The sequence below is a fragment of the Opisthocomus hoazin genome, chromosome 5, assembly GCF_030867145.1.
Source record: "Opisthocomus hoazin isolate bOpiHoa1 chromosome 5, bOpiHoa1.hap1, whole genome shotgun sequence".
In the NCBI taxonomy this organism is placed as follows: domain Eukaryota; kingdom Metazoa; phylum Chordata; class Aves; order Opisthocomiformes; family Opisthocomidae; genus Opisthocomus; species Opisthocomus hoazin.
Window position 1 is genome coordinate 78,543,289 of NC_134418.1, and position 23,669 is coordinate 78,566,957.

A 23,669-nucleotide genomic window follows, 5' to 3' on the forward strand; every position below is an offset into this window, starting at 1 on the left:
TCTGCTATTTAGGGCATTCCCCTGATTTCAGGGTTTTGCTGGTTTCGTCTTTTTCCCTGCAGGATACTTTTGTGGTTTAGCTATATCGAATCATAGAATCATAGGTTGGAAAAGACCTGTAAGATCATCAAGGCCAACCGTCACCCCAACTCACCATGCCTGCTAAACCACGTCCCGAAGTGCCACATCTAGACGTTTTTTGAACAACTCCAGGGATGGTGACTCCACCACCGCCCTGGGCAGCCTGCTCCAATGCCTGACATCTGGTCCCGTTGGCCAGGTAAGTCGGTCCCGTTGGCCAGGTAAGTCTGTCCCACACCTGGACCACGATCCCTCGCAGCAACTGTCCTCCCTCCTCCTTCATTTTCTCTGCTCCCTGGCCCGTTCCCCCTCGTCCCTCACCCCCTGTTTTGTAAGCCAGGCTGCTTCCTCCTTCCCCCCCTCCCTGGGACCATTTTCTGAGCATTTTTTCGTAGCCACTTCCCTTTTTCGGGCTCGCCGTGCAGCTGTAGGTGGCTGAGGGTACAGCATCCCGGGCACACACTGGAGTAACCCTCCGCGTCCGACCGCCTGCCGCAGCACATTTTAATCTCGTCAACAGCTGCACAAACTATTTATAATCGGCTCTCTGATTCCATTCCTAAGGTCAACGTCCAAGGGAAAAGACTCGGAGTAGCCGACGCGCTGCTGCAGAGCCTCCTCTCCCCCCGAGGTTTCCAGAGCTGCCGGGCTGTATCTGAAGGCTGCAGCCGGAGGTGCCACCCGGCCGGCATCCGGCCCCGAGGGGATACAGCCCCCGCAGCACCCGGCTGGGGACGATGCTCACCAGGCTCCTGTCCCTCCCTGCTGCTCGGGGTGTCAGCAGTAAGCGGCTGTTGTCCCGCCATCATCACGGCCCCGGGTCACTTTGGGCAGCTAAGCCACCTCTTGTTTCTTCATTGATTTCAGCACGTCCCAAAACCCCGCACTTTTTCCGTGACTTACAAACGTAAGCCAGTGCCACCCTCCGGGCTTGCCTACGGAAACCCGGAGTCCCGCGGGCCACCGAGCCCTGTGCAGGGCTGGCCCTTAGAGCTGGTCTACAGCGGGAGCAGGAAGCCCCACCACGGCGTGGTGCTGGCCAGGGGGACTTACACATTCCATACAGCCCCGGGAGGATTGCAGGCATGAAATACGGGGGCTAGGGAAAGGGGGAAAAGAGTCTGGGGTTCGTTTTGCCTCTAGATGCTTTCATCCAGTTGAATTTCAGCAAGCAGCAACTACTAAGCGCAAGGCAGAGGCAGTTCCAGCTGCCGGCGTGCTGCTGGAGACTTGGTAAAGCTGGGTCCTTCTTCCGACGGTTCTCCCATCTTCCATAGATCTCAGGTGACATTTTTATCATAACAGTGTCACGTAATCTTATATAGACCCTATCCTGGGCAAGAACAAGTCTTACGAGGAGCCGCTGAGGGAGTTGGGGCTGTTTAGTCTGGAGAAGAGGAGGCTGAGGGGAGACCTTATTGGTCTCTACAACTGCCTGAAAGGAGGGTGTAGTGAGGCAGGTGTTGGTCTCTTCTCCCAGGTAACTAGCGATAGGACGAGAGGAAATGGCCTGAAGTTGCATCAGGGGAGGTTTAGATTGGATATTAGGAAAAATTTCTTTACTGAAAGAGTGGTCAGGCATTGGAACAGGCTGCCCAGGGAGGTGGGGGAGTCACCATCCCTGCAGGCATTCAAAAACATGTAGATGTGGCACTTCAGGATATGGTTTAGTAGGAATGGTGGTGTTGGGTGGATGGTTGGACTTGATGATCTGAGAGGTCTTTTCCAACCTCTGATTCTATGATTATGGACTCCTGGGTGAACCTATGCATTAAATGTCAAGCCCGAAAGGCAGAGAGACCACAGCTCACTTGGGGTCATTTATTGCTTTCCCAAGGCTGAATGGAGAAGGCCACACATGTGGGGTCATCAGTCTCACCAGCAGTCTGGCCAACGGGACCAGATGTCAGATGAGGAAGCCACGATGTCCCGAGGGCACGGCGGGGCTCAGGACCTCAGGCAGCTGCAGCATCCCCATCACCTGAAGGCCAGCCCTCACCCAGAAAGCTCATAGCCTCAGCTGAGGTGGCAGAGTGGAGTACAGGGATCCAGCTGAAGATGAGGAGGCAGAGCAGGGTGAAGGGGCTCTGCAGGAGAACCGCTCTGTCCAGAGGTGGTCACATCTGCCTTTAACTGGTGTTTTTGCGTTGCATCATGCAGGAGAGGTGGGGGCTGCGCGTTTGAGGAAGCTGCCTTTAGCTGAATGGGATAAAAGGGAACACAAAATGTTCTGGTTTTAGTACCAGAAGTAGACAGGGAGAGAAAGAGGAAATGCTTGTGTTTGTTAAGAAGGATCCTACAAATTTAAATCCCCCTCTAAGTTCATGTTCAGTATTAATCATGGCTTTGTACAGAATAGTGGAGAGTGCGCAGTGCTGGGTGTGTCCACCGCTCTCTTTAAAGGCCTTGTGGGTAAATAAACAGAACCAGTATTTTCTTAATGGTCATGGAGTAGTGTGATAGTTCTCTTCATCCATAGGTACATCTTCACATCAGATACTCTCAAACCACTCAGATAATATTACTACAGCTTTATGCATACGCAGGAAAACCTGCTATCTGGTCCTCCAGTAGAGGCAGCAAGATGGCTTTGCATGGCCCCCTTCTGTGTACAATTTGAAGCCAGGAGGACCTATTAGATCATCTAAGTTGGTCTTCTGCACACCCCACGCTACTGGATTTCACCAGGTGAGTCCCTGTGGAGCTCACCGTGTTCAGCTAGGCAGAAACATTTTGGTCTTGTGGGCAGCAGGCAGAGCACGATCGCTGGCCCTCCGACGTCGGGGCGGCGGTGGCGAGTTGCTGAATCCGATGCCAAATCTTGCCTGCAAGCACTGAACAAAAAAACTTTTGGAAAACAACCGCTGTGCACCTTGTTTTCTTTTGAGGCACTTGAATTATGCCACTGTCTTCATGACAGAACATCTTGGTCTCTAGCAAGAAAAAACATTATGTTTCATTTGGTTTGAAAAGTCAAGTCTTATTTTTTTCTTTTGTGATTATCCAGGAAAATCCCAACTTCAGAATTTGATTTTTAAGACACAAAAATAAAATTTAAGAGCTCACAAGGCAAGTTCCTCTCTGCGTTTCCAGTAATGGCCTTTCATGATGCAGGCAAAGCAAGCTATTGCACCATCCTTCTGCTCAAAGACCATCACCACAGGCACGACAGATTTTTTTGGGGGGGTGCTGTGGATTTTTTTTTATTAAACATTACAGGACTATCAGTGGCATGGCAGGGATCTGCAGGGGGAGGTGCTCCAGAGCTGGAAGGGTTCTCTGGGTAGGTCTAGGACAGCAGAGACAACCCCTTTTGCCTCACAACGAGCCGATTCTCGTTTACTCGGGTAGGCGATGAGAAAGACGGGGAGGTTTTCTTGGGAAGCAGCAACGCGATGCTCTCACGTACTTCGGGATGGGAGTCCCGGGGTGTAACGAACACTCAAGCTGACAGACAGGAACCAACCCCCGAGAGGTGTGAGAGGGTTGCTTCGTTCAGAAAGCTTCTGGTTTGGGGTTTAAATGACTCCTTCATGTGAGGTTTGGAGGTTACTGTGCTACCTGCAGTGACACCCGGTGGTGATGGAGCAGTAATTTATCTCTGACCCTGTGGCTTCCAAAAACCAGAGTTGTTCTGCTGTGACTGCCCTGCTGCCTGCAGTCATTAGCAGAGCGAACAGACAGCTGAAAGGGAGTTTTCCCTAGTAACGAGCAGCATTCCTTACAGGACATGGGACAAGTCTTTTGCTGTTACTATTGCAATTTAGCTATTATTATTCATACACTTAATATTCCTAAAAGTGATTTCATATGCGTACTGTGTGGCTTTAGCAGGAAATAAATAAATGTGAGATTATAGTTAAAAATATAAATTGTGTATGAATGTACAGTAATTTAGTTTAAAATGTAAGGAGAAATCATAAACACTTCCAAGAGGAATACATTAACAAGTTAGTAGGTCCTTTGTTCATTGATAACAACTGTATCATCACAGAATAGAATGCTTTGGGTTGGAAGGGACCTTTAGAGGTCATCTAGCCCAACGCCCTTGCACTGAGCAGGGACATCTTCAACTGGACCAGGGTGCTCAGAGCCCCGTCCAACCTGGCCTGGAATGTTTCCAGGGATGGGGCATCGACCACCTCTCTGGGAAACCTGGGCCAGGGTTTCACCACCCTCACTGTAAAAAATTTCCTTATATCCAGGCTAAATCTGCCCTCTTTTGGGTTAAACCCATTACCCCTTGACCTATCTCAACAGGCCTTGCTAAAAAGTCTGTCCCCACCTTTCTTCTAAGCCCCCTTCAGGTATTGGAAGACCGCAGTAAGGTCTCCCCGGAGCCTTCTCTTCTCCAGGCTGAACAGCCACAAATTTGTATTTTGACTAAGTCGCGTGGGTTTTCTTCGGTTATGGAGCAGAGTACTAAAGGTGTGGATTCTGTTCTCAAGGACAGACTGCTTCCATGGGACTTGGCAGCATCAGTGTTTGACTTGCCTTTTTTCTTCTAACCAAACCAGGTTTGAAACATGCACCCTCAGAGGTTGCTGTGGGCAGAGGGCAGACTGACTGCATTCAGCGTTCGGGTTTGCTTAGCCAGAAGGGAGTACACTTGACCTGGTACACACCAGGCAGCGTGAATTGCCCCCCCAGTTTCAGCCTGAGTCTTTATTTCCTTCATCCTTCCATTGCTTGGCATCAAAGGCATTTTAAAAAAAAAACCTTGATTTTTCTTTAGTTTTGCTAGGAAAGTAAACAGTAAAAATCGTTGTCTCATACGCCATCTTTGTTAATTTCCTCAATGATTACAAAAGGTTTGTGCTTCCGGTGGCTTTTCAAACCGGCAAAAGACTAAGGTCAGGCTTTTTAAAAGCCTTTTGGACATGGTTTAACTGACAATCCAGTTAGCTGTGTGAATGCACGCACCTTCAGGTGAAAACACAGGCGTGTGCTTTGCGGCTCAGCTTGGAAACTGCAGCCACGCTTGGCATGAAGGCCTTCCCCAGGGAAGCGCTACACTGCTCCCACAGTTAGCATATTCCAAAACGTGTAACATCTTTCTGCAAGTGTTTTCACCCAGCCTTTCACCCCTGGTCTTTGAAGGTCTCCATATTTAACATCCTTATTTCCTTCCCCTTCTGGAAAAAAAAGGTTGTCTCATCTCAGAAGTTTGTTGGACAGCAGGTCTGCCTAAATTGTTTTTTTCAGAAGATAGGCGCTAGGAGAAAAACATAGGCAGCACACATGCAGAACAGAGCCCCTCACTGGGGAACAGTTACACCGGAATTTGGTAGGAAGTCAGGACAGACTGCGCTGGTCGGGCCCAGGGCATGGCCAGACGAGCGTACTGACCAGCAAATTACTTGTGTGTGACCAGCCCTTTTCATCCTCTTACACCTCTGTTTTCCCCACAGTTGTTCTTCCTCAAGTCACCTAAATCCTTCCCGTTCCCTGCTCTCCCCTAAACATCCCGCAATAAATCCCATGCAATCCCCAAGTGCTCGCCCCCTGCATCCCATGACGTGTCCCACCATCACCTGAACGGTGCTCCTGCCTTGGCTCACCTCAGTGAGTCCCACACCTGGCTCCTGGGGCTGAGGCTCTCCTAGGACAGCCCTGTCAGAAGCCCACAAGGTTGTCCCTGCCTCCAAGTCCTTAATTTGTGCCCTTGCCTGCACCTGTGCCCTTGCCTGCACTTGTGCCCTTGTGTAGGGATGAGCCATTGATGGGCTGATGGCTCCTGGGATGGGCCTGGGAATAGCCCTGCAGGGCAGGCGACTATTTGGGCTTTCCTTGCCTTTCTGTGCTCCTTTGTGGGTGTTCAGACCAGTTTTGATCACATAATCCAACAACAAAAATATAGTTCAACTTCCCCTTCACCAGCAGAGCCTGTGGTAAAGGTGACGTGCTCTCTGCCAGGTTTTTAGCAGAAATCACCTGTTCCTTTCTCCTTTAGCTTCACTCAAACTAAGGCAGCTTCCTCCTTCTCATCGCATTCTGCAATCCCTCCTTCCACTTTGCTTCCACTCCTCTACCTGCATCTTCCAATTTTCTGTGATTTAGCTGCCCAAAACCTACAGCAACGACAGACTGGCAATCGTGCCTCTGCACTACTGCCTGCATTTCCCTGTGGTCTCGCACTGAACATCCCCCTACAAACCACCATTCTGAGTTGTCCTATTTTCCTCACGTCTTTCCTAAACGCTTACCCTGTTACAATCTTCCACCCCACTGCCTCTTCCCCGAGTTCAGCCTTGTGACCAGATCACGTTTCCCCAGTCACCACGAGCTCAGCTCACCAGCTCTAGTCAGACCTCCTCGCCAAGATGAGTGACCGTCCAAGGACGTTCTCACCTCCCGCTCTCACTCCTCCAACAGGCTCCATCTCCGCCCAGAGTCCCACCAGCTGGAACACCAGCCCTCGGTAGGAACAGCCAGAAGCCTTCCTGGCCCTGTGCAGGAATTCACTGACTTTGAGTAAAAGGCAGCTCTTGCCCTGAGAGGAAAGGAACATCGCCTCTCTCCCTAAGCCCCATCTCCACATCTTCCTAAAGGACTGGTCACTCGTCGCAGCTCAGCTTTGTTTTGCTCTATTTTAAAGACTACTGGGAAAGCTGTAGAATCATTTTTCCTTTAAAGGATCAAGAAGGATCAAGACCAGAACCTACTAAATCTAAGGGAAGGGCAAACTCTGCGACAGGACTTTTTCACAGCAAAATAGCTAAGAATTCAAGGAACATTGCTACTCCCAATTCCTTTGAAGCAGATCAACAGAAGTCCTGTCAGTCATTTACAACACGTAACTGTGCAGCTGCTTGTTGTAATTCACAACCTAGATGGAGAAACCCTCATATGGGTTTTTGTAAATGTTATTTTTAGGTATGTTTAACAGCGGCCTATTTAGTTTTTCAACAGAATCGTGGGTAATAGATCTGCCTGGAACTGAAGTTTCAATCAGTTAAAACAGACCAACTCTCTCTCACAAAACATTTCTATGAGAGCACGGCAGATTCCTCCCATTCAGCTGGCAGTCCGAGAGCTCCTCTACAACAATTCAAATTGTCTCTCCTCTGCATAACTTCTGAACCTGCATTTCCCACGTCTCCGTCACTACTCTCATTACCTGTCTATACGGTATACAATGCTTTAAAGCAGTTTCTTCTCAACTTCAGGTGGTAAGCCAGATGGGGAAGAAAAGGGAAAGTAGCATTTTGAGAAAAAAACATAATTAAAGTTAAAATTAATTTGCAAAAGCTATCAGATCCTAAACAAATAATACACACAGAAAAGCGTGATACGGTTTTGGAAACTATTTAATTTAAGTTACTGTTAGCAAATTGATGTTCACTTCCAGAGGCATTTGTGTTTGGGGTTTTTTATGTTACACAATTTAGAGAGTTTTAAGTCTTATTTTGCAAGCACCCTACAGTCATTTACCATTCTGTCTTCCTCTGATATTAAAAGGACTGCCACAAGCTGAAACATCAACAAAAATGTTTTCAAGTTTTGTAGAAGCCTGTTCCACAAAATTTAGAGTCAAGAGATATAAACTCACTATTTGTTAACATATTTTAGCTAAAGTCTTGCAATTAACTCAAATTGATATTAGAGTTAAGAAGTGAAGTTTCGCCAGTACCACAAATCCCAGTTTCCACACAGACTAAGCGTGGCACGCACACAGCACAGAGCAAGTCCACTCTAATTCATGGCCAGAAAGAGGACAGCAGACTCCTCAGGCTCCAGGCTTCCCTTCACACCGATTCCTACAGCCCAAAACACGCCACAACAGCTCCCCCCTTAGGGGGCCGCAGAAAAAGAGATTTTGGAAGGCTGGTCCCTTGGTCACTCAGCTTCAAGGTCAGAATACACAATTTATTTTGAAACAGCTACCGTGTTGATATAACTGCTTGAACTAACACCCCATACAAAAAGTTATAAAATGGTCAGGAAAAAATTGACTGTATTCTAAATACGCTTCCTAATTGTATGTAAAAAACAAAATGGCTGTTTTCCACAGTATATGCCCTAAGTTATAAAAACAGTTTAGGTTAGTTTATAACCTCAACTTTAAGAACTTGAGTTGAGAAGAAACATATGACCACATCATTAGTAAACATATCATATTCTGAATCTTCTTCCTATTGGCAAAGATATGAAACCAAACTGTTCACAAGAACTGTTTCTTTCCTCTGCCCCTTCAGCAAAGTGAAATGTAGCACCAAATAGATCTGTGATCTGATTTTTCTTCGGTCTCCTCTTCCTAATCTTTCAAGATACTGAGAGCACCACTTTCAAAGTCGCCTGTGCTTCAACTACTCAAGTTTGCCTTTCTAACATAGCCATACTATGTTTTACTTCTAATAATGGACATATCTAACTTCCAGACAGTTCATTACGCCACACACAGTAGTGAACAGTAATTCAGATTTAAAAGTGGTGTTCCATACTAACACTGCATATAAATTACAGATAAAAACACGACCTGAAAAATTACAGGGTGAAATTCTTTCAGCAAGGGAAGTAAAATTCTTTGGTGAGCATAGAGACGATGCACGGAATCTGTTTCTTTGCATTGAAATCCTGCCGAGTTGAGCAGGACTCGTACTCTGCCACTCTGCGATTTACACGAGTTAAAATCTGCATGAGTTCAAGTTTCCTTGCATGTTCCTTCAGCATCTTACACAGTGACTGAATGAACCAGGAGCCTTCAGCTGAATTCCTCCAGGAGTAGTAGCCTGTGCAAGACAGAGACGTCAAACTCATCAGATGCAGCAGCCTCCGATACAGGACACGATAGCAATTAGGGGAACAATGCATTATTTCCAGTAGCAATCCATGTTTTAAAATAAAAACTCAAACCCACTAACCAACACAATTTAGATTTGATAATCTCCCCAAATTCCAACTCAGAAGATTTTTCTAATCCTCTCATTTTTTCTAATCCAAGAAAACTTCAAGTAGGTAGAAAATCTAAAGGCAGGAAAACTATCTTCTCCTGCAAGAGTCTTCGCCATCAATCACGCACTACGTCTTTATACGGGAGATACACGCGAAGAGAGGCGACAGTACAGACGGAGCCAGACGCAAAATGGATTTCAGTGTCACTATCTTCAGGACTACGTGCATGAATTAAAGACTGGAACCTAATTCTGCTAACTGATAACGTAAAGGGCATACCAAGGGCTCTGCCACTATCAGTTTTGCTTAAGGACGCAAGTAGTGCTGGTGTTTATCACCCCCTTCTGTATATGCATCTGCAGATATGCGACCGGTTTGTTCTCTCAGAACTACTAATACATTTTACCTCCTGCTGTAAATTATTTGCATAACTCAGAGTAACTGAATTTACAGCAGATGAACAGCCGAGGGTTTACTAGTGAGAAAGACGTATAATCAGGGTTTGGGTTTTTTTTTTTTTGTAGGAACTGAGAATACCAGCTACCTCAAAAAGAAATCAAGTCAGGGGTGAAAAAAAAAAAAAGACTGAAGGAAGAAAATTCACATTTCCATGAAAGAGAACAAATGAAGCAGTCACCCATTGACTGAATACAACTGCAAACTGTCATTTACAGCATCAATACAAGCTGCTAAGTAGATACAGTTTCAGGAACAAAAACTTCTTTGCAAGTCTCTCACCTGGCGCTGTAGAATATGCATACAGGAAGTCTGCTTCTACAGGTATTTTTTGACACATTGTTTCTTCTGATCCACTGTCTGCCTCAATACCGGAATCTAATTCTGTGCCTCTACAAGCCTGTTTGGTGGAAAGAACCGGGGGGGAGGAAATAAAGGCAGCGATCATGATCAGAATACTGATTTTTTTTTTTCCTGTTTTAAAGATTATAATATCCCAATTTAAAAACTTCAAAAATAACAAGAATTTGTGTCACATTTCCATTAGACAGACTCAGAAGAAAAGTAACTAGCATTTATTTAAATCAACTACATAGTTTGGCTAAGGTAGATATTCACACAAAAGTGCATTCAGAAACTTACTAAAATATTGTCTAGTGTTCAGAAAGATTTTACTTAATCCATAGAATTAAGTTAATTCAATCTCAGCTATTACTAATACTGCCTACCTAATTGGGCAGACTGTGCTACTTTCAGACCTGAAGAGAACCTTCTTCTGAGAGGAATTCCATCAAAATTTTAGAATAATTAATTAATTTTAGAAATAATTTTTAAAACTATTTTTAGAAATAATTTTAGAAATAATTAACTTTTTTGCACTAATAATGAATGGGAAACAATATTTCTTTTTTAAGTATCCAGCTGATTCGATGATCATTGTTCAGCTGTACATCACCTGAATGAAAAAGAGCTTGGGTTTTCCTGCTAAACTTCTGCACCTGTCACCTCTGAAAAGGCTTGTTAGTGCTTTCAGTTCAAGAGGGCCATCTGTACCATAGATTAATCCTTCATCGCCGTGGCTTAGCAACACGCAAACAAAACTGCTTCGCTTGCTGTGATCTTCTTCAGAAACTCGAAAGAAAAAGAGAGAATTATCTTAACTTCTTGCATTCCCTAAAAGCTTTGAGCATTTGATGCTTCCTAAGTGACAGAAGTCCTTAAGAACTAATTCCCATGTTCAGAAAGCTACGACTGGTTTTCACATCTGAAGAAAAGGAGCCAGCCCACTTTACTTCAGGAGGCTGGACACAAAAAACCCCAAATTAAAGGCCAACCCTACCTATTCTAATACATGGCCACAGAACTCGGCCAGGAACACAGTGAGGAGACAAAGAGGGTGCTCGAACAGTATCTCAAAGTCTGAACAGCACACCTTGCTCATGCAGCAGTGGTCAACGGCCTCGCAGTCTGGGATCAGACTGATGGGAAGCTCTGAGTTTTGGGAAAGGGTGGGGAAGTCTCATCTCTTTCCCATCACAGATGCTTCAGATACTTCGATTACATGGGCACTGAATGCAGCATGAAAGTTGTTGCTGCTGCAGGGACCTAGGTACTAGCATCACACCTCTCTCCCTCACTCTTGCCCTGTAGCAAGGTCTAGAAAATTTTTCAAGCCTCTGAATTTTGTAGTAAGGACATTTAAGCTTGATATTATGTGTCTAGATATATATTTTATTTTTTCTATCTTGTGGTATGCAAAGAGTGCAGAACAGATATTCTCTGCTGTCTTTTGTTGCCTGACGTTGTGCGGATTGTACTCAAGGACCAAGATGATTCTTTTAAATACATGAAAAGATACAAAAAGAATCCAGAAGGAATTCTGAGTGGGGAAACTCGAGAAGATACAAAAGTTGGTAGACTAAAAGTGTAACAGTCCCAAAAGCTGCAGTCTTCTGTTTAGAGCTTGCCAAAACACTGAATTTCTATCCTGGAAAAACTAAATTATTGAGATTTTTCTCAAGTGATGCACACTGGGGCATCTCTACAATCTATGGACAAGCACTGCACCTAGAAGAGTCAAGAAAGGCTGCTTTTTGGGAATCTCCAGTTAGACAGTAGACTACAGACTGCAGCCTATTTGGAGGCCTTATACCAGAGGCAAGACAGAGGCCTTTCCACTTACAGCTACTGTCAAGAGACAGGCTGCAATAATACTAATAAATTAACCACGCCTGGAAGTATTTTCTGGCATAAACATTAACCGGCACCAAAGTACCTACACCTATGTTAGCAAACACATTTTAAAAAAACCCTAACCAACCAGGATTGCTGCAGGTTAACTAGCTGTTGGGAATTATCACTGGAACACCTTTACTGTTGAACTGTAACCTTGAAGAGCCTGGGAGAGTGCCAGCAGGCACGAGCCACAGTCATGCCAGAGAACCTTCCAACAGTTAACTAGAATAGACTGTGTTCCAGGGCTGCAGATACCTCCAGGCACCGCGTAATTTACTGCTCTACATGTAGCCAAGTGGAAACAAAGCAGGACTAACACAAACAGTAGTATAAAGCTCTCACTTGACAGAAGGGTGTTTTGTTTCACCAGTCAAACAGAACACGAGTTGTTTCTCTAGAAGTGTAATTCAGTCCGCACGCTTGTGGCTGTGGTCCCTCGATCAGAACCCCCCTGCTCAGAACACCTCTTGGGCCACACCACTCAGTGTACAGCACAGAACCCCTCCACCCAGTTAAGCAGGTTTCTTTCCAACTCACAGAGCTTCAGTGATCCCAGGGCCAGAATATAAATCAGTCTGCATTTAAAGTTTCAGCCTTTTTTCCAGCCTTCTTTAGAAGACGAGAAAGGATACGGAGACAACAGCCATGGCACAAAATATGGAGAAACAGCAAAGATGAATAAACACAGAAACTATAACGTACATGTCATCCTTAGCAATAAGCCACTGGTAGGTGTGACATACCATCTAAAAGAGCCATGGAAGAAGAGATGTGAGGGCTAGAGATGTATTTGGAAACAGTGGTTGATGTAGTACACACACTGAACATATTACTTACCTTTTTTCAATAGTTTAAAAATGTCCCCGCATGAAAGATCATTGTTGATCTTTATTTTATATCCCAACTCCATAAAAACTTCTCTGACACGTGCAGCATCCGCATCTGTACCCGAACGGGGTAACATCCCTATACATAAGAGGAAAGTATTAATTTTTTTTTTATATGATGTAGATGGCATGGTCCAATTGAGTCAAATTCTTTTCTTACTTATACCTGTATCAGTCTGGAATATTCCATTATTCCAGATCCACTCTAACAGAAAAAACATTGCACTGTTACACACGCACACCATCTCCCTCTCTCTGTATCTACACTGTAGATTTATCTACTCCTTATTTTTATATCTAGCTATCTATAGAAAGACACAAAAAAAGGATTTCATTTGCAAAACAGAAATCATGACTAAAAGGTAACATGGACTTGTACTGCCTATCAATTTTTCTCTCCTTTACTGCTATAAGCTAATGCATTCCCTCTATACATATTTGGAAGAATGCACTGAAATTAATCACATCTATTCAAACCACTTAATTTTACACTGCAGTCAAACTTTATCTGCATATATAATTTTGAAGAATACTACATGTCACTAATTTATCTAAATTAAGGAAAAAACAGAAGTTTGAAAGCGGTACCAGTGTGCCTGTGGAAGTTCTTATTGTTTATTATGACACATTCCCCCATCTCTGGATAATCCATTCTGTAACTGTAGTCTGGCAGAATTCCAGAGTCCATAGACTTGCTAGCAGGTAGGTTCTTTCTGTATAGAAATCAGACAAACTTTAAGGTGTTAATTTCTGATCTCTCTAGTTTCAAAATAATAACGAAATAAGGTTATTTTGGCAAAATAAACTTAGGTTTGCATGGCAAGGTTTTCGTAGCAGGAGGGTTGCAGGTGTGGCTTCTGTGAGAAGCTGCTGGAAGCTTCCCCCATGTCCATTAGAGCCAGTGCCACCCGGCTCCAAGACGGACCTGCCGCTGGCCAAGGCCATCAGTGATGGTTGCAGCGCCTCTGGGACAATGTATTTAAGAAAGAAAAAAATCCTGCATAACGGCATTTTGCAGCAGGAGGGAGGAGTGAGAAGATGCGAGAGAAACAACTCTGCAGCCACCAAGGCCAATGCAGAAGGAGGGGAGGAGGTGCTCCAGGCGCCAGAGCAGAGGTTCCCCTGCAGCCTGTGGAGCAGACCATGGTGAGGCAGGCTGTGCCCCTGCAGCCCATGGAGGTCCACGGTGGAGCAGATCTCCACCTGCAGCCCGTGGAAGGGACCCCACACTGGAGCAGGGGGATGCCTGAAGGAGGCTGTGACCCCATGGGGAGCCCGGTGCTGGAGCAGGCTCCTGCCAGGACCTGCAGACCTGTGGAGAGAGAAGCCCACGCCGGAGCAGGTTTGCTGGCAGGGCTTGTGACCCTGTGGAAGAGATCCACGCTGGAGCAGCCTGTGTCTGAAGGACTGCACCCCGTGGGTGGGACCCATCCTGGGTCAGTTCATGAAGAACTGCAGTCCATGGGAAGGACTCACGCTGGAGAAATCTGTGGAGGACTGTCTGCCATGTGAGGGACCCCATGCTGGAGCAGGGGAAAAGAGTGGGGAGGAAGGAGCGGCAGCGACAACGTGTGATGAACTGATCGCAACCCCCATTCCCTGTCCCTCTGCGCCGCTAGGGGGGGAGGAGGGAGACAATTCAGGAGTAAAGTTGAGCCTGGGACGAAGAGAGGGGTGGGGGGAAAGTGTTGTGGTTTTTTTTTTTTTAAGATTTGGTTTTATTTCTCATTATCGTACTCTGTTTTGATTGGTGAAAAATTAAACTAATTTCCCCAAGTTCAATCTGATTTCCCCTTGACAGTAACTTCTGAGTGAGCTCTCCCTGTCCCTGTCCTCAGCTCGACCCTCAAGCCTTTCACTGAATTTTTTTCTCCTCTGTCCAGCTGAGGAAGGGGAATGATAGAGCAGCTTTGGTGGGCACCTGGCATCCAGCCAGGCTAAAGCATGACACCAATGAAACTGGCAAGGTTTGTTCCCTAGAAGTTCCCTCAGCGAGTCTGCCACTGACACCAAGCTGAGTGGTGTGGCTGATATTCCAGAGGTAAGGGATGCCATCTCGAGGGACCTAGACAGGCTAGGGAGGTGGGCCCACGTGAACCTCATGAAGTTCAACAAGGTCCTGCACATGGGTCGGGGCAATTCCAAACACCAATATAGGCTGGGTGATGAGTGGGCTGAGAACAGACCTGTGGAGGAGGACTTGGAGGTACTGGTGGATGAAAAACTGAGTATGACCCAGCAATGTGCGCTCGCAGCCCAGCAGGCCAACCGTGCCCTGGGCTGCATCCCCAGCAGCGTGGCCAGCAGGGCGAGGGAGGGGATTCTGCCCCTCTGCTCCGCTCTGGTGAGACCCCCCTGGGAGTCCTGCGTCCAGCTCTGGAGCCCTCAGCACAGGGCAGACATGGACAAGCCACAAAAATGATCCGAGGGCTGGAACACCTCTGCTGTGAGGAAAGGCTGGGAGAGTTGGGGCTGATCGGCCTGGAGAAGAGAAGGCTGCGGGGAGACCTGACTGCAGCCCTTCTGCACTTACAGGGGGCCTACAGGAAAGATGGAGAGGGACTCACTATCAGGGAATGTAGTGATAGGACAAGGAGTGTTGGTTTTGAACAGAAAGAGGTTAGATTTGAATTAGATATTAGGAAGAAATTCTTCACCATGAGGGTGTTGAGGCCCTGGCACAGGTTGCCCAGAGAAGCTGCGCCTGCCCCCTCCCTGGCAGTGTTCAAGGCCAGGCTGGATGGCACTTTGAGCAACCTGGTCTGGTGGAAGGTGTCCCTGCCCATGGCAGGAGGGTTGCAACCAGATGACCCTTAGAGGTCCCTTCCAACCCAAACCATTCTATGATTCAAAGTTATGTCTGTGAAATCAGTTGGTAGATCTGATTTAAGACTAGTGAGGACTGTACTTGCCCAGAGGTTAAAACAAATAAAACTGCTTTGTATAGTTATGCTCCCAAATAAAACTTTTGTTAAGTTTGGTAAAATCTGCACATACACAAATAATTAAAAAAGTGAAGAGTCATTTGTATTTGTAGTAATCTTCTGTGCAACTTGTACCAAGCTTAAAATTTAAAGGATCAAGTAAGAACTGTGGCTACAATAATGCCTCTGCACAGTAGAATATGAAAAATCAGCTTAAGGAAACCAATTACTATATCAACAAAAAAATCAGTTGGGATTTTTTACTATCGTCTTTTGAAAGCTATGTACCTGGAGGCAAGATCAGCTCTAAGATTGTAAATTTATTCTGAATTCTAACCAAAATTCATACTACCATTGACTTTTCACAATAAACATTCAAAACCTAGAATGACCAAGACTCTATATGCAGCTGTAATTCTGCCTTAGTGAGCACAGCAACTACACCACCACTCATGACTGAAACAGCTGTCAATTTTACTCAGTCTGTATATGCTGAAGTCAGTACGAATTTTCTCAGTTAAGCACATATGTAAGTGGTTACAAGATTGGAGCCTGCTGTCATATTGTATTCTACAAATAAAAAGTCTGTAATGCTCTTAGATCTAATTTTCATTGAAATACGAAAAATAATTACTTCAGAAACAAATTAAGTTCCCAGAGACAGTGTAATCTGATGACAGCAGTACACCAGCGTAACAACTAGTTGTCACCAGGCAGAATAGGCCTGCATTTCTTCCCTTCCACCCCTCTAGGTTCCCCTTGCGTTTGTCCTTCCGCACATAGAACCCTACAGCACGTCAGCTCAAGCAGCTGAACTGCCTGCCGCAGGTTCAGGTGAGCTCTAGAAGCAGTTCAGTGGAAGGAGTGAACATTTAGCCCAGCGTGAGACAGAAGAGTCCCTTTCCAAGAACAGCTAACCACTTAATAATACTGTTAGACTTGGCTTAACTGCACCTCAAGTGCTTTGCCTTTTAGTTCCTTGTACATGCGCAGGGCCTGCTCTGTCAGAGACTGTATATTTTCAAAGTTAGTATAACAACTCTAATAGTTATTTATGATTCTTACAATTTACTAGAATAGAATTTTCTCCTTTTAGCATTATTTCTTCTATGGCTCTCACCTCCTGTTACAGCACAAGATTCCTCAAGACTTAAACTGAAGACTTAAACCAAAAGCATCTCACTCACTCACCCTTTGGAACCAGGAATAGATTTTGCATCTGTCAGATCTTCCCTCCAAAGTGGCCCATCTCCTCTGTCTGCCATTATGGCTCGCAATTATCAGCTTGAAAACATAAGAAAACAGAAATACATGACAGTTAATTTTCATAAGAAATAACACATGCAGATTGCTTAATTTTGCGGAGTTTCCTTAAAGCCTTATGCAATCGGAGAGCAATTGTTTAGAATTATAGAGAAAACAGGAATGTTAAAAGAGGATAGTCACACAAAATAACTTTAGCATAGTAGTATTAGTATTGGTAGGCAAAAAATAGCATTTCTGAGTAATCTCTACATATCTTATATTTGAAAGAAGAACATAAAGTATTTTTTTAAATTACTGCATTCTAAAACAACTCTAGGAAAAATAGTCTGCAGGTGCCTGTGACCAAATAATGGAAAATGCCTACAAAAAGCAGGATAAGAGACAAACAAATTGAAAACATTCTTTTATAATATTGTAATGTCCCTACATGCATTAGTAGAATTTTAGTATTATGAATATAACTTAAGTATTATGAATATTGTGTCATATATTGATCCTTTCATCTCAGCGAGACAGAGATTGAGAACCAAAACCAAGCAACACGTGTTATCGGATGTGTGCAAAGACTAACACAGAAGATTAGATTTTGGGTCACAGTATTTTGAGAAATAATTTCTCTGCATTCTGTTTCAAATGAAACATCACTGCATCCAATCCTAAGTGGTATATGTAAAGGCAATTGCAATATAAGTAACATAAAACCACACAACATAAGTTTAAATAGCTGCTGAAATGAACTCTATGCTGTGGCTGCTATTTACTTTGAACAGAACACAGGACAAGAAATGATGATTGATGCCAAGCCAGAAATCAATTTAAAAGCAATAAACCTCCCTCCCAACTGCTCCACGTGTACTCATGGAACACATTACCACAAGTTACCTTTAACTCAGGGTTCAGGAAAGGATTAAGCATCATAAAGATAATCGCCAGATAGGACAAAGTAGTGAATACTCAGATATGAAGTAAGTGCTTAGACCTCAAGAAACAAACAAGGCACTACAAGGAAAGAATTTTAAAGAAACTTACTTAGCAGATATATTTATGGTAAATAGGGATGTATGAATAACCAGACTAAGCAGTAAGATTTTCTGGTCAGATATGATGAAGATTCTTATTTAAGGCTTAGGTTCTTTAGTGGCAAACTATATTTGCCATCTTACATCATCATCATATTATTAAGTCTCTTAACTTACTATCTGTACTCTAACTAGTACACCATGAATATCCATTTTCTGTGGCAACATTTACTGATGCATCAGAACCACTAATCTGGGTAAGCATAACCCTCATTCTCTCCTTGTTTCTTAAAAGACATTGTGCTGCTTTTGGCAGGGGTAGAGTTAATTTCCTTCATCACAGCTAGTGTGGGGCTGTGGTTTGGATTTGTGCTGAACACGGTGCTGGTAACACAGGGACGCTTCAGTCACTGCCAAGCAGCGCTTACACAGCGTCGAGGCCTCTTCTGCCTCTCACCCCACCCCACCAGCGAGTGGGCTGGGGGTGCACAAGGAGCTGGGAGGGGACACAACCGGGACAGCTGACCCCAACTGACCAAAGGGATCTTCCATACCGTATGACGCCATGCTCAGCATCTATAAAGTGGGGGGAAGAAGAAGGAAACAGGGGGACACTCGGAGCGATGGTGTTTGTCTTCCCAAGTAACTACTATGCATGATGGAGCCCTGCTTTCCTGGAGATGGCTGAACACCTGCCTGTCATGGAAAATAGTGAATGAATTCCTTATTTTGCTTTGTGTGTGGCTTTTGCTTTACTTATTAAGCAGTCTTTATCTCAACCTGTGAGTTTTCTCACTTTTACTCTTCTGATCCCCTCCCCTATCCCACTGTGAGGGAGTGAGCAATCGTCTGGTGCTTAGTTGCCGTCTGCATTACACCACGACAGACATTTACTTACATTTTCAGTGACTCCAAAAGATCTTCAAGGTTACTCCAAACACTATTTCTTTGTATCTTGAAGCACTGATATAAATAAGAAATCTTCTCACTCACAAAATTATTCCACACTTCAGAACTGTATCATGTATATCAGCAGCACACAGGAAATTTCCTGAAAACCAAATTACAAAATTATCAAATAAGCTTGATATTTTAGAAATAACATTTCTAAAATACATTATTGCTTTATATTTTATAAATCCACTTTTAAGACAGTACCATGGTGCAGAAATTACATCTACGATGATGAACTTGCCTGCCTAGCACCATGATCTGGATTCACTCATCCTAACTTCAAAGTCTAATTCCTTAAAAGTTACCTGCACGAGAAAAGCCAAGCACTTCCAAAGGGTAATTCAAGTACCTAAGACCCGTGTCATGACAGCAATCCAACCCTACGCCTTATCATTGGGCAGGGAGCATTAGCATCAACAACAAAGTCCAGCCTAGAGTGACGACGGGTGTGTCCACCCAGCCATAACTGACAAGCAGAGTTTCTGATCCCTGGGAAGTGAAAAGAATGGCTTTCATTGACAAGAATGCTCAAAGTTCCCCTGCTCCAGCAGATCCCAGCTTCCAGGAGGTTCTATGCCTCTTTCAACCCCGTTCCTACCCTGGCTTTGGTTCCCCGCATTCCCGAGCTCTCAGCCCAACTCTTTTGAACAAAACTTGGTTTTGCAGGAACACATCCAACCAGACTGACCCACTATTCTGATGTAGCTCATGCTGTTCCTTCTTCTGGAGAAGCACTATGTGCAGGAGCACCACCCAAACCCTTCGTTGTGGCTGGGATTGACAGGAGAGACAGGGAAAAGGTTAGCTTTCTTCCTTGTTTGTTCTTTGTCTTCCAACAGTAATGAAGAACCACACCATATAAAAAAGCACAGTATCATGCACCAGCTCCACTATTGAAACTAGCCAGCAGGCACACCGAGAGCAGTGCTGCCATGTCAGCAGGGCATTCAACTTCGGCTAAAAGCCCAGGTGTTCATCCCAGCTGTCTGGCACTGTGAAGATCCGCAGTGCCAACGCTGCAACGTAAACTAGTAAGTATGTGCCTACATAAGCTGTGGTCACCTCCCATCTATCATATAAGCCAGCGTGGGCTACCAGTAACTACTTAGAGAAAGTCAGCTGAAGCATACGGAAAGCCAACAACTCTTTGGCCAACAGGTAAGACCTTGGAATTATCAGGGAGGGTAACTGGATCGTTAGGCTGCCTTGGGGTCACACCAGGTGTGCTCCAACCAAACTGTTGCATCCCATTAGTGACTGGTTTTAGTAAACTGATGGGAACAACACTGGCGAATGACAGCAGACCAATGTACCTAAACAGGAGACCTAATAGACTAGGACCACTGAATGCTTCTGTAACACAAATGTTTAAGCATGCTGCAAACAGTAAGAAAGATCTTCAACATTTAAGTGACCTTAAGACTTATCTCCTCGACCCTTTTGCAACCTTAAAATTCTAAAACTGCTGTCCTTGATCCAATGCCAAAGAAACAATGACGTTCGAAGAATCAGGTAGCAAAACCTACAAATACAGTGAACTACAGTACTTTGTTTTTGAAAAATGTAAAACACATCTTGTAATACCATATCATAAAAATATTTCTCACTAAAGCCTTTGCAAGCCTAGCTCGCAGCCTAGAGTCTCAACTGTTTAATGAAGTGTTAGAGCTTACTGCATTCTACTGCATCACGACTGGAGCTTGTCTAAGAGTCTTTAGAGAAGCTAGAGAGACAGGGAAGAAAAACTGGGTAGAATACGTTAGGTATTTAAAACACACATGCTTTAGCTTCAGAATACAATCTGTAACTCACCTTTAATATTCATCAATTTCTGAGCACCTTAACGTACCAAGTCACCCGCGCTTCCTTAAAGAACAAAAGACTTCCACCAAGAGATACCTGCTCTGTTGCTAGGCTCTCAAATGCACGTTCTGATCAGCAGTATGTTTTCTGCTCTGAAGCACTAGTCAGGGTAACAGCAACGCTCTCTGGAGGACGGTGCCGATTCTAACAGGCTACTAAGAATTGCCTCATCTTGGTTTAGGTAATGCAATGATGTCATGTTCTGTCAAGTAGAATACACATTTCCCTGTAGAGGATGATCTCACGATGTTAGGGATAGGGGAAAAAAATCAGGGCAATACATTAAGTATTTATTTTAAACTTGTTATTCTGCTCCTTGACACTCTTCCCTCTGAAAGCTTAGGTAAGATGAGCTTTCAACTGTCAAAAAACAAATAGCTGAAAGGAGCAACAGAATCATTCTAACATTCACACGCTGTGCTGCCATTCAGCGTGACCTGGATAGGCTGGAAAGCTGGGCTGAGAGGAACCTGATGAGGTTCAACAAGGGCAAGTGCAGGGTCCTGCACCTGGGGAGGAACAACCTCATGCACCAGTACAGGCTTGGGGTGGACCTGCTGGAGAGCAGCTCTGCGGAGAGGGACCTGGGTGTCCTGGTGGATGACAGGTTGACCATGAGCCAGCAGTGTGCCCTGGCTGTCAAGAAAGCCAGTGGGATCCTGGGGTGCATCAAGAAGAGTGTGGCCAGCAGGACGAGGGAGGTTCTCCTTCCCCTCTACACTGCCCTGGTGAGGCCTCATCTGGAGTACTGTGTCCAGTTCTGGGCTCCCCAGTTCAAGAAAGATGAAGAGCTACTGGAGAGAGTCCAGCGGAGGGCTACGAGGATGGTGAGGGGACTGGAGCATCTCCCCTACGAGGAGAGGTTGAGGGAACTGGGCTTGTTCAGCCTGAAGAAGAGAAGGCTGCGAGGGGACCTTATAAATGCCTACAAATATCTGAAGGGTGGGTGTCAGGAGGATGGGGCCAAGCTCTTTTCAGTGGTGCCCAGTGACAGGACAAGGGGCAATGGGCACAAACTGAGGCACAGGAAGTTCCGTCTGAACATGAGGAAGAACTTCTTCCCTCTGAGGGTGACGGAGCACTGGAACAGGCTGCCCAGGGAGGTTGTGGAGTCTCCTTCTCTGGAGATATTCAAGAACTGCCTGGACAAGATCCTGTGCAGCCTGCTGTAGGTGACCCTGCTTCGGCAGGGGGGTTGGACTAGATGACCCACAGAGGGCCCTTCCAACCCCTACTATTCTGTGATTCTGTGATTCTGTAATCTAGCAGAACACGTTCTGTAGGTTTAGGAAGCTTATTTTACAATATTCTACCTGAAAAAATATATAAAGTTTTTTAAAAACCCTATGAAACAGAGACAGTGAATATAAAGATGACGCCAAAATAATCTTTACGGGTACTAAGTAGTAAAAAATAAAGTGGTTCAAAAAGGTCCAAAACTGCACTCAGCATGCTACCAAAAATGACCAAAGTCTCTCTGTATAGCAATAAAAGCAAAAATAAATTTTGCCTTATACAAATGCAGCTGTTCCAATGCTTTTCTTTTGATAGGAAAATGATAAATAAAACAATGTTTTTACTCCATTCCAGCCTGGATTTACTTATTCTACCCAGACCTAATGAAAATAAATCCACATCATCATTTATCACCACTACCATAAGAACCATCAGGTTTCTTCTCTTTTTAAAGCAATATTTATTTGAATTGTGAACCAACAAGAGAAATTAATGATACAGTGATAAAAACAATACCAAAGCTGCTCAGACAGGGAAGGAAGCAAATAACTGAACTGTCTCTAGTTACCAGCTGTATCTTGAAATACGCAAACCACAGGAGAGAAGACAACACATGCTCAGTACATGTCAGCTGCTACAAAGCAATGATTGCAGCAGTATTAAAATACATGTCCAAAACAGAAACCAGTATCAGAAAACATGCCTTTAAAGATTAGAAAAGGGCAGTTTTCCACCTCACGTGACTGCAAGAGAAAATGTCAAGCATTCAAAGAAGGTATTTTATGTATATAAATATATACACAGGACATTTGTGATACTAATGCAGTTGTGCAAATTGGGAATTTTCCATTCTGCAATGTATAATGATAACCAGTAATTATCTAATTAATAATGGAAGGAAAATACAGCAGCTGGCTGTATGAAAAAACCGAGAACATCTAAAATACATTTTCTGCGTGGCATTATCCCCTAACCAGTAATGATGGTCTGGATGGGGTTGCTGGAGGACACCGACACCAGGCCAGCACTCTGATCTTCTAAAAGCGGACTTGTTCGTTTGTTACTCAGCACTGATCTGCAAAATCAGCCAGACCTGAATATCCCGAGAGCAGACAGGACTCTTAATTATTAATTTACCTGTACCCATTAGCCGCAGCTGAGGTTTAACCCGCCGCCTCCAAAGCTTGGTTCTGGCAGATCTTGACCCTGCGTGTTCCCAGCTAGTTAAGAGCCCCTCGGAGCGACACCACACAGCAGTTTAACATTAAAGAGCTCTTCCACCCCCCCCCCTTTGTTAGGCAGCTTCTCCACAGAAACACCCTCCAGCGCGCAAACCGTCCGCCTCAAGCTTCCGGGAAACCCGCAACCGAGCCCCGCGCCCGCCCTGCGGGGAGGTGGAAGCGGCCGGCGCCGGGAACCGAACCGCGGCCGCTCTCCCCCCGCCGCGCCCGGGCCGGAGGGGGCACGCCGGTCCCCAGCCCCGCCGCAGCCGGGGGAGCGGGCGGGCGGGCGGCGCTTGGAGCCGGGCTGCGGGGCTCGGGCTGCGGGGCTCGGGGGGGGGCGGGGGGGGGCGCCCCGCTCGCCTCAGCCGCGCCGCTCGCGCTCCCCTCAGCCGCCCGCCCGCGCCGGACCGATGCCCCTCGCAGCCGAAGAGCCGCGGCCCGACCGGTCGCCGGCCGGCCCTGCCCTATCCCACCCCGCACCGCTTTGTTCGGCCCCGCACCCACCGGCTGCGCCGCGCTCTGACCCGCCTACCCCGGGGCTCGGCGAAGGCACCGATACCTCCGGCGGCCTGCGCGGTCTCCTCACGGCCCCCTCCGGCTCCGCCCCGCGAGGGGCGGGAGAGCCCGCCC

The 23,669-nt window shown here is 45.5% G+C and overlaps 1 protein-coding gene across 3 annotated transcripts; it reads right to left on the minus strand.

The window, feature by feature from the left end:
• Positions 1 to 7,381: 7,381 nt before the first annotated feature.
• CASP3 (caspase 3) lies at positions 7,382 to 23,661 on the minus strand. 3 transcript variants are annotated; one of them, XM_075421841.1, is made up of 8 exons: positions 23,544 to 23,661; positions 18,662 to 18,814; positions 16,670 to 16,762; positions 13,143 to 13,267; positions 12,505 to 12,633; positions 10,388 to 10,563; positions 9,715 to 9,832; positions 7,382 to 8,813 (listed from the first exon to the last, which is right to left on the minus strand). In XM_075421841.1, the coding sequence occupies exons 3-8, from the start codon at positions 16,741 to 16,743 to the stop codon at positions 8,587 to 8,589; spliced, it is 849 nt and encodes a 282-aa protein (XP_075277956.1). In that variant the 5' UTR covers positions 16,744 to 16,762; positions 18,662 to 18,814; positions 23,544 to 23,661; the 3' UTR covers positions 7,382 to 8,586. The 3 variants fall into 3 exon arrangements, with proteins under 3 accessions (XP_075277956.1, XP_075277957.1, XP_075277958.1); XM_075421842.1 differs by having other exon boundaries at positions 23,572 to 23,648; XM_075421843.1 differs by lacking the exon at positions 23,544 to 23,661 and adding an exon at positions 22,954 to 23,012.
• Between the last annotated feature and the right edge of the window lie 8 nt (positions 23,662 to 23,669).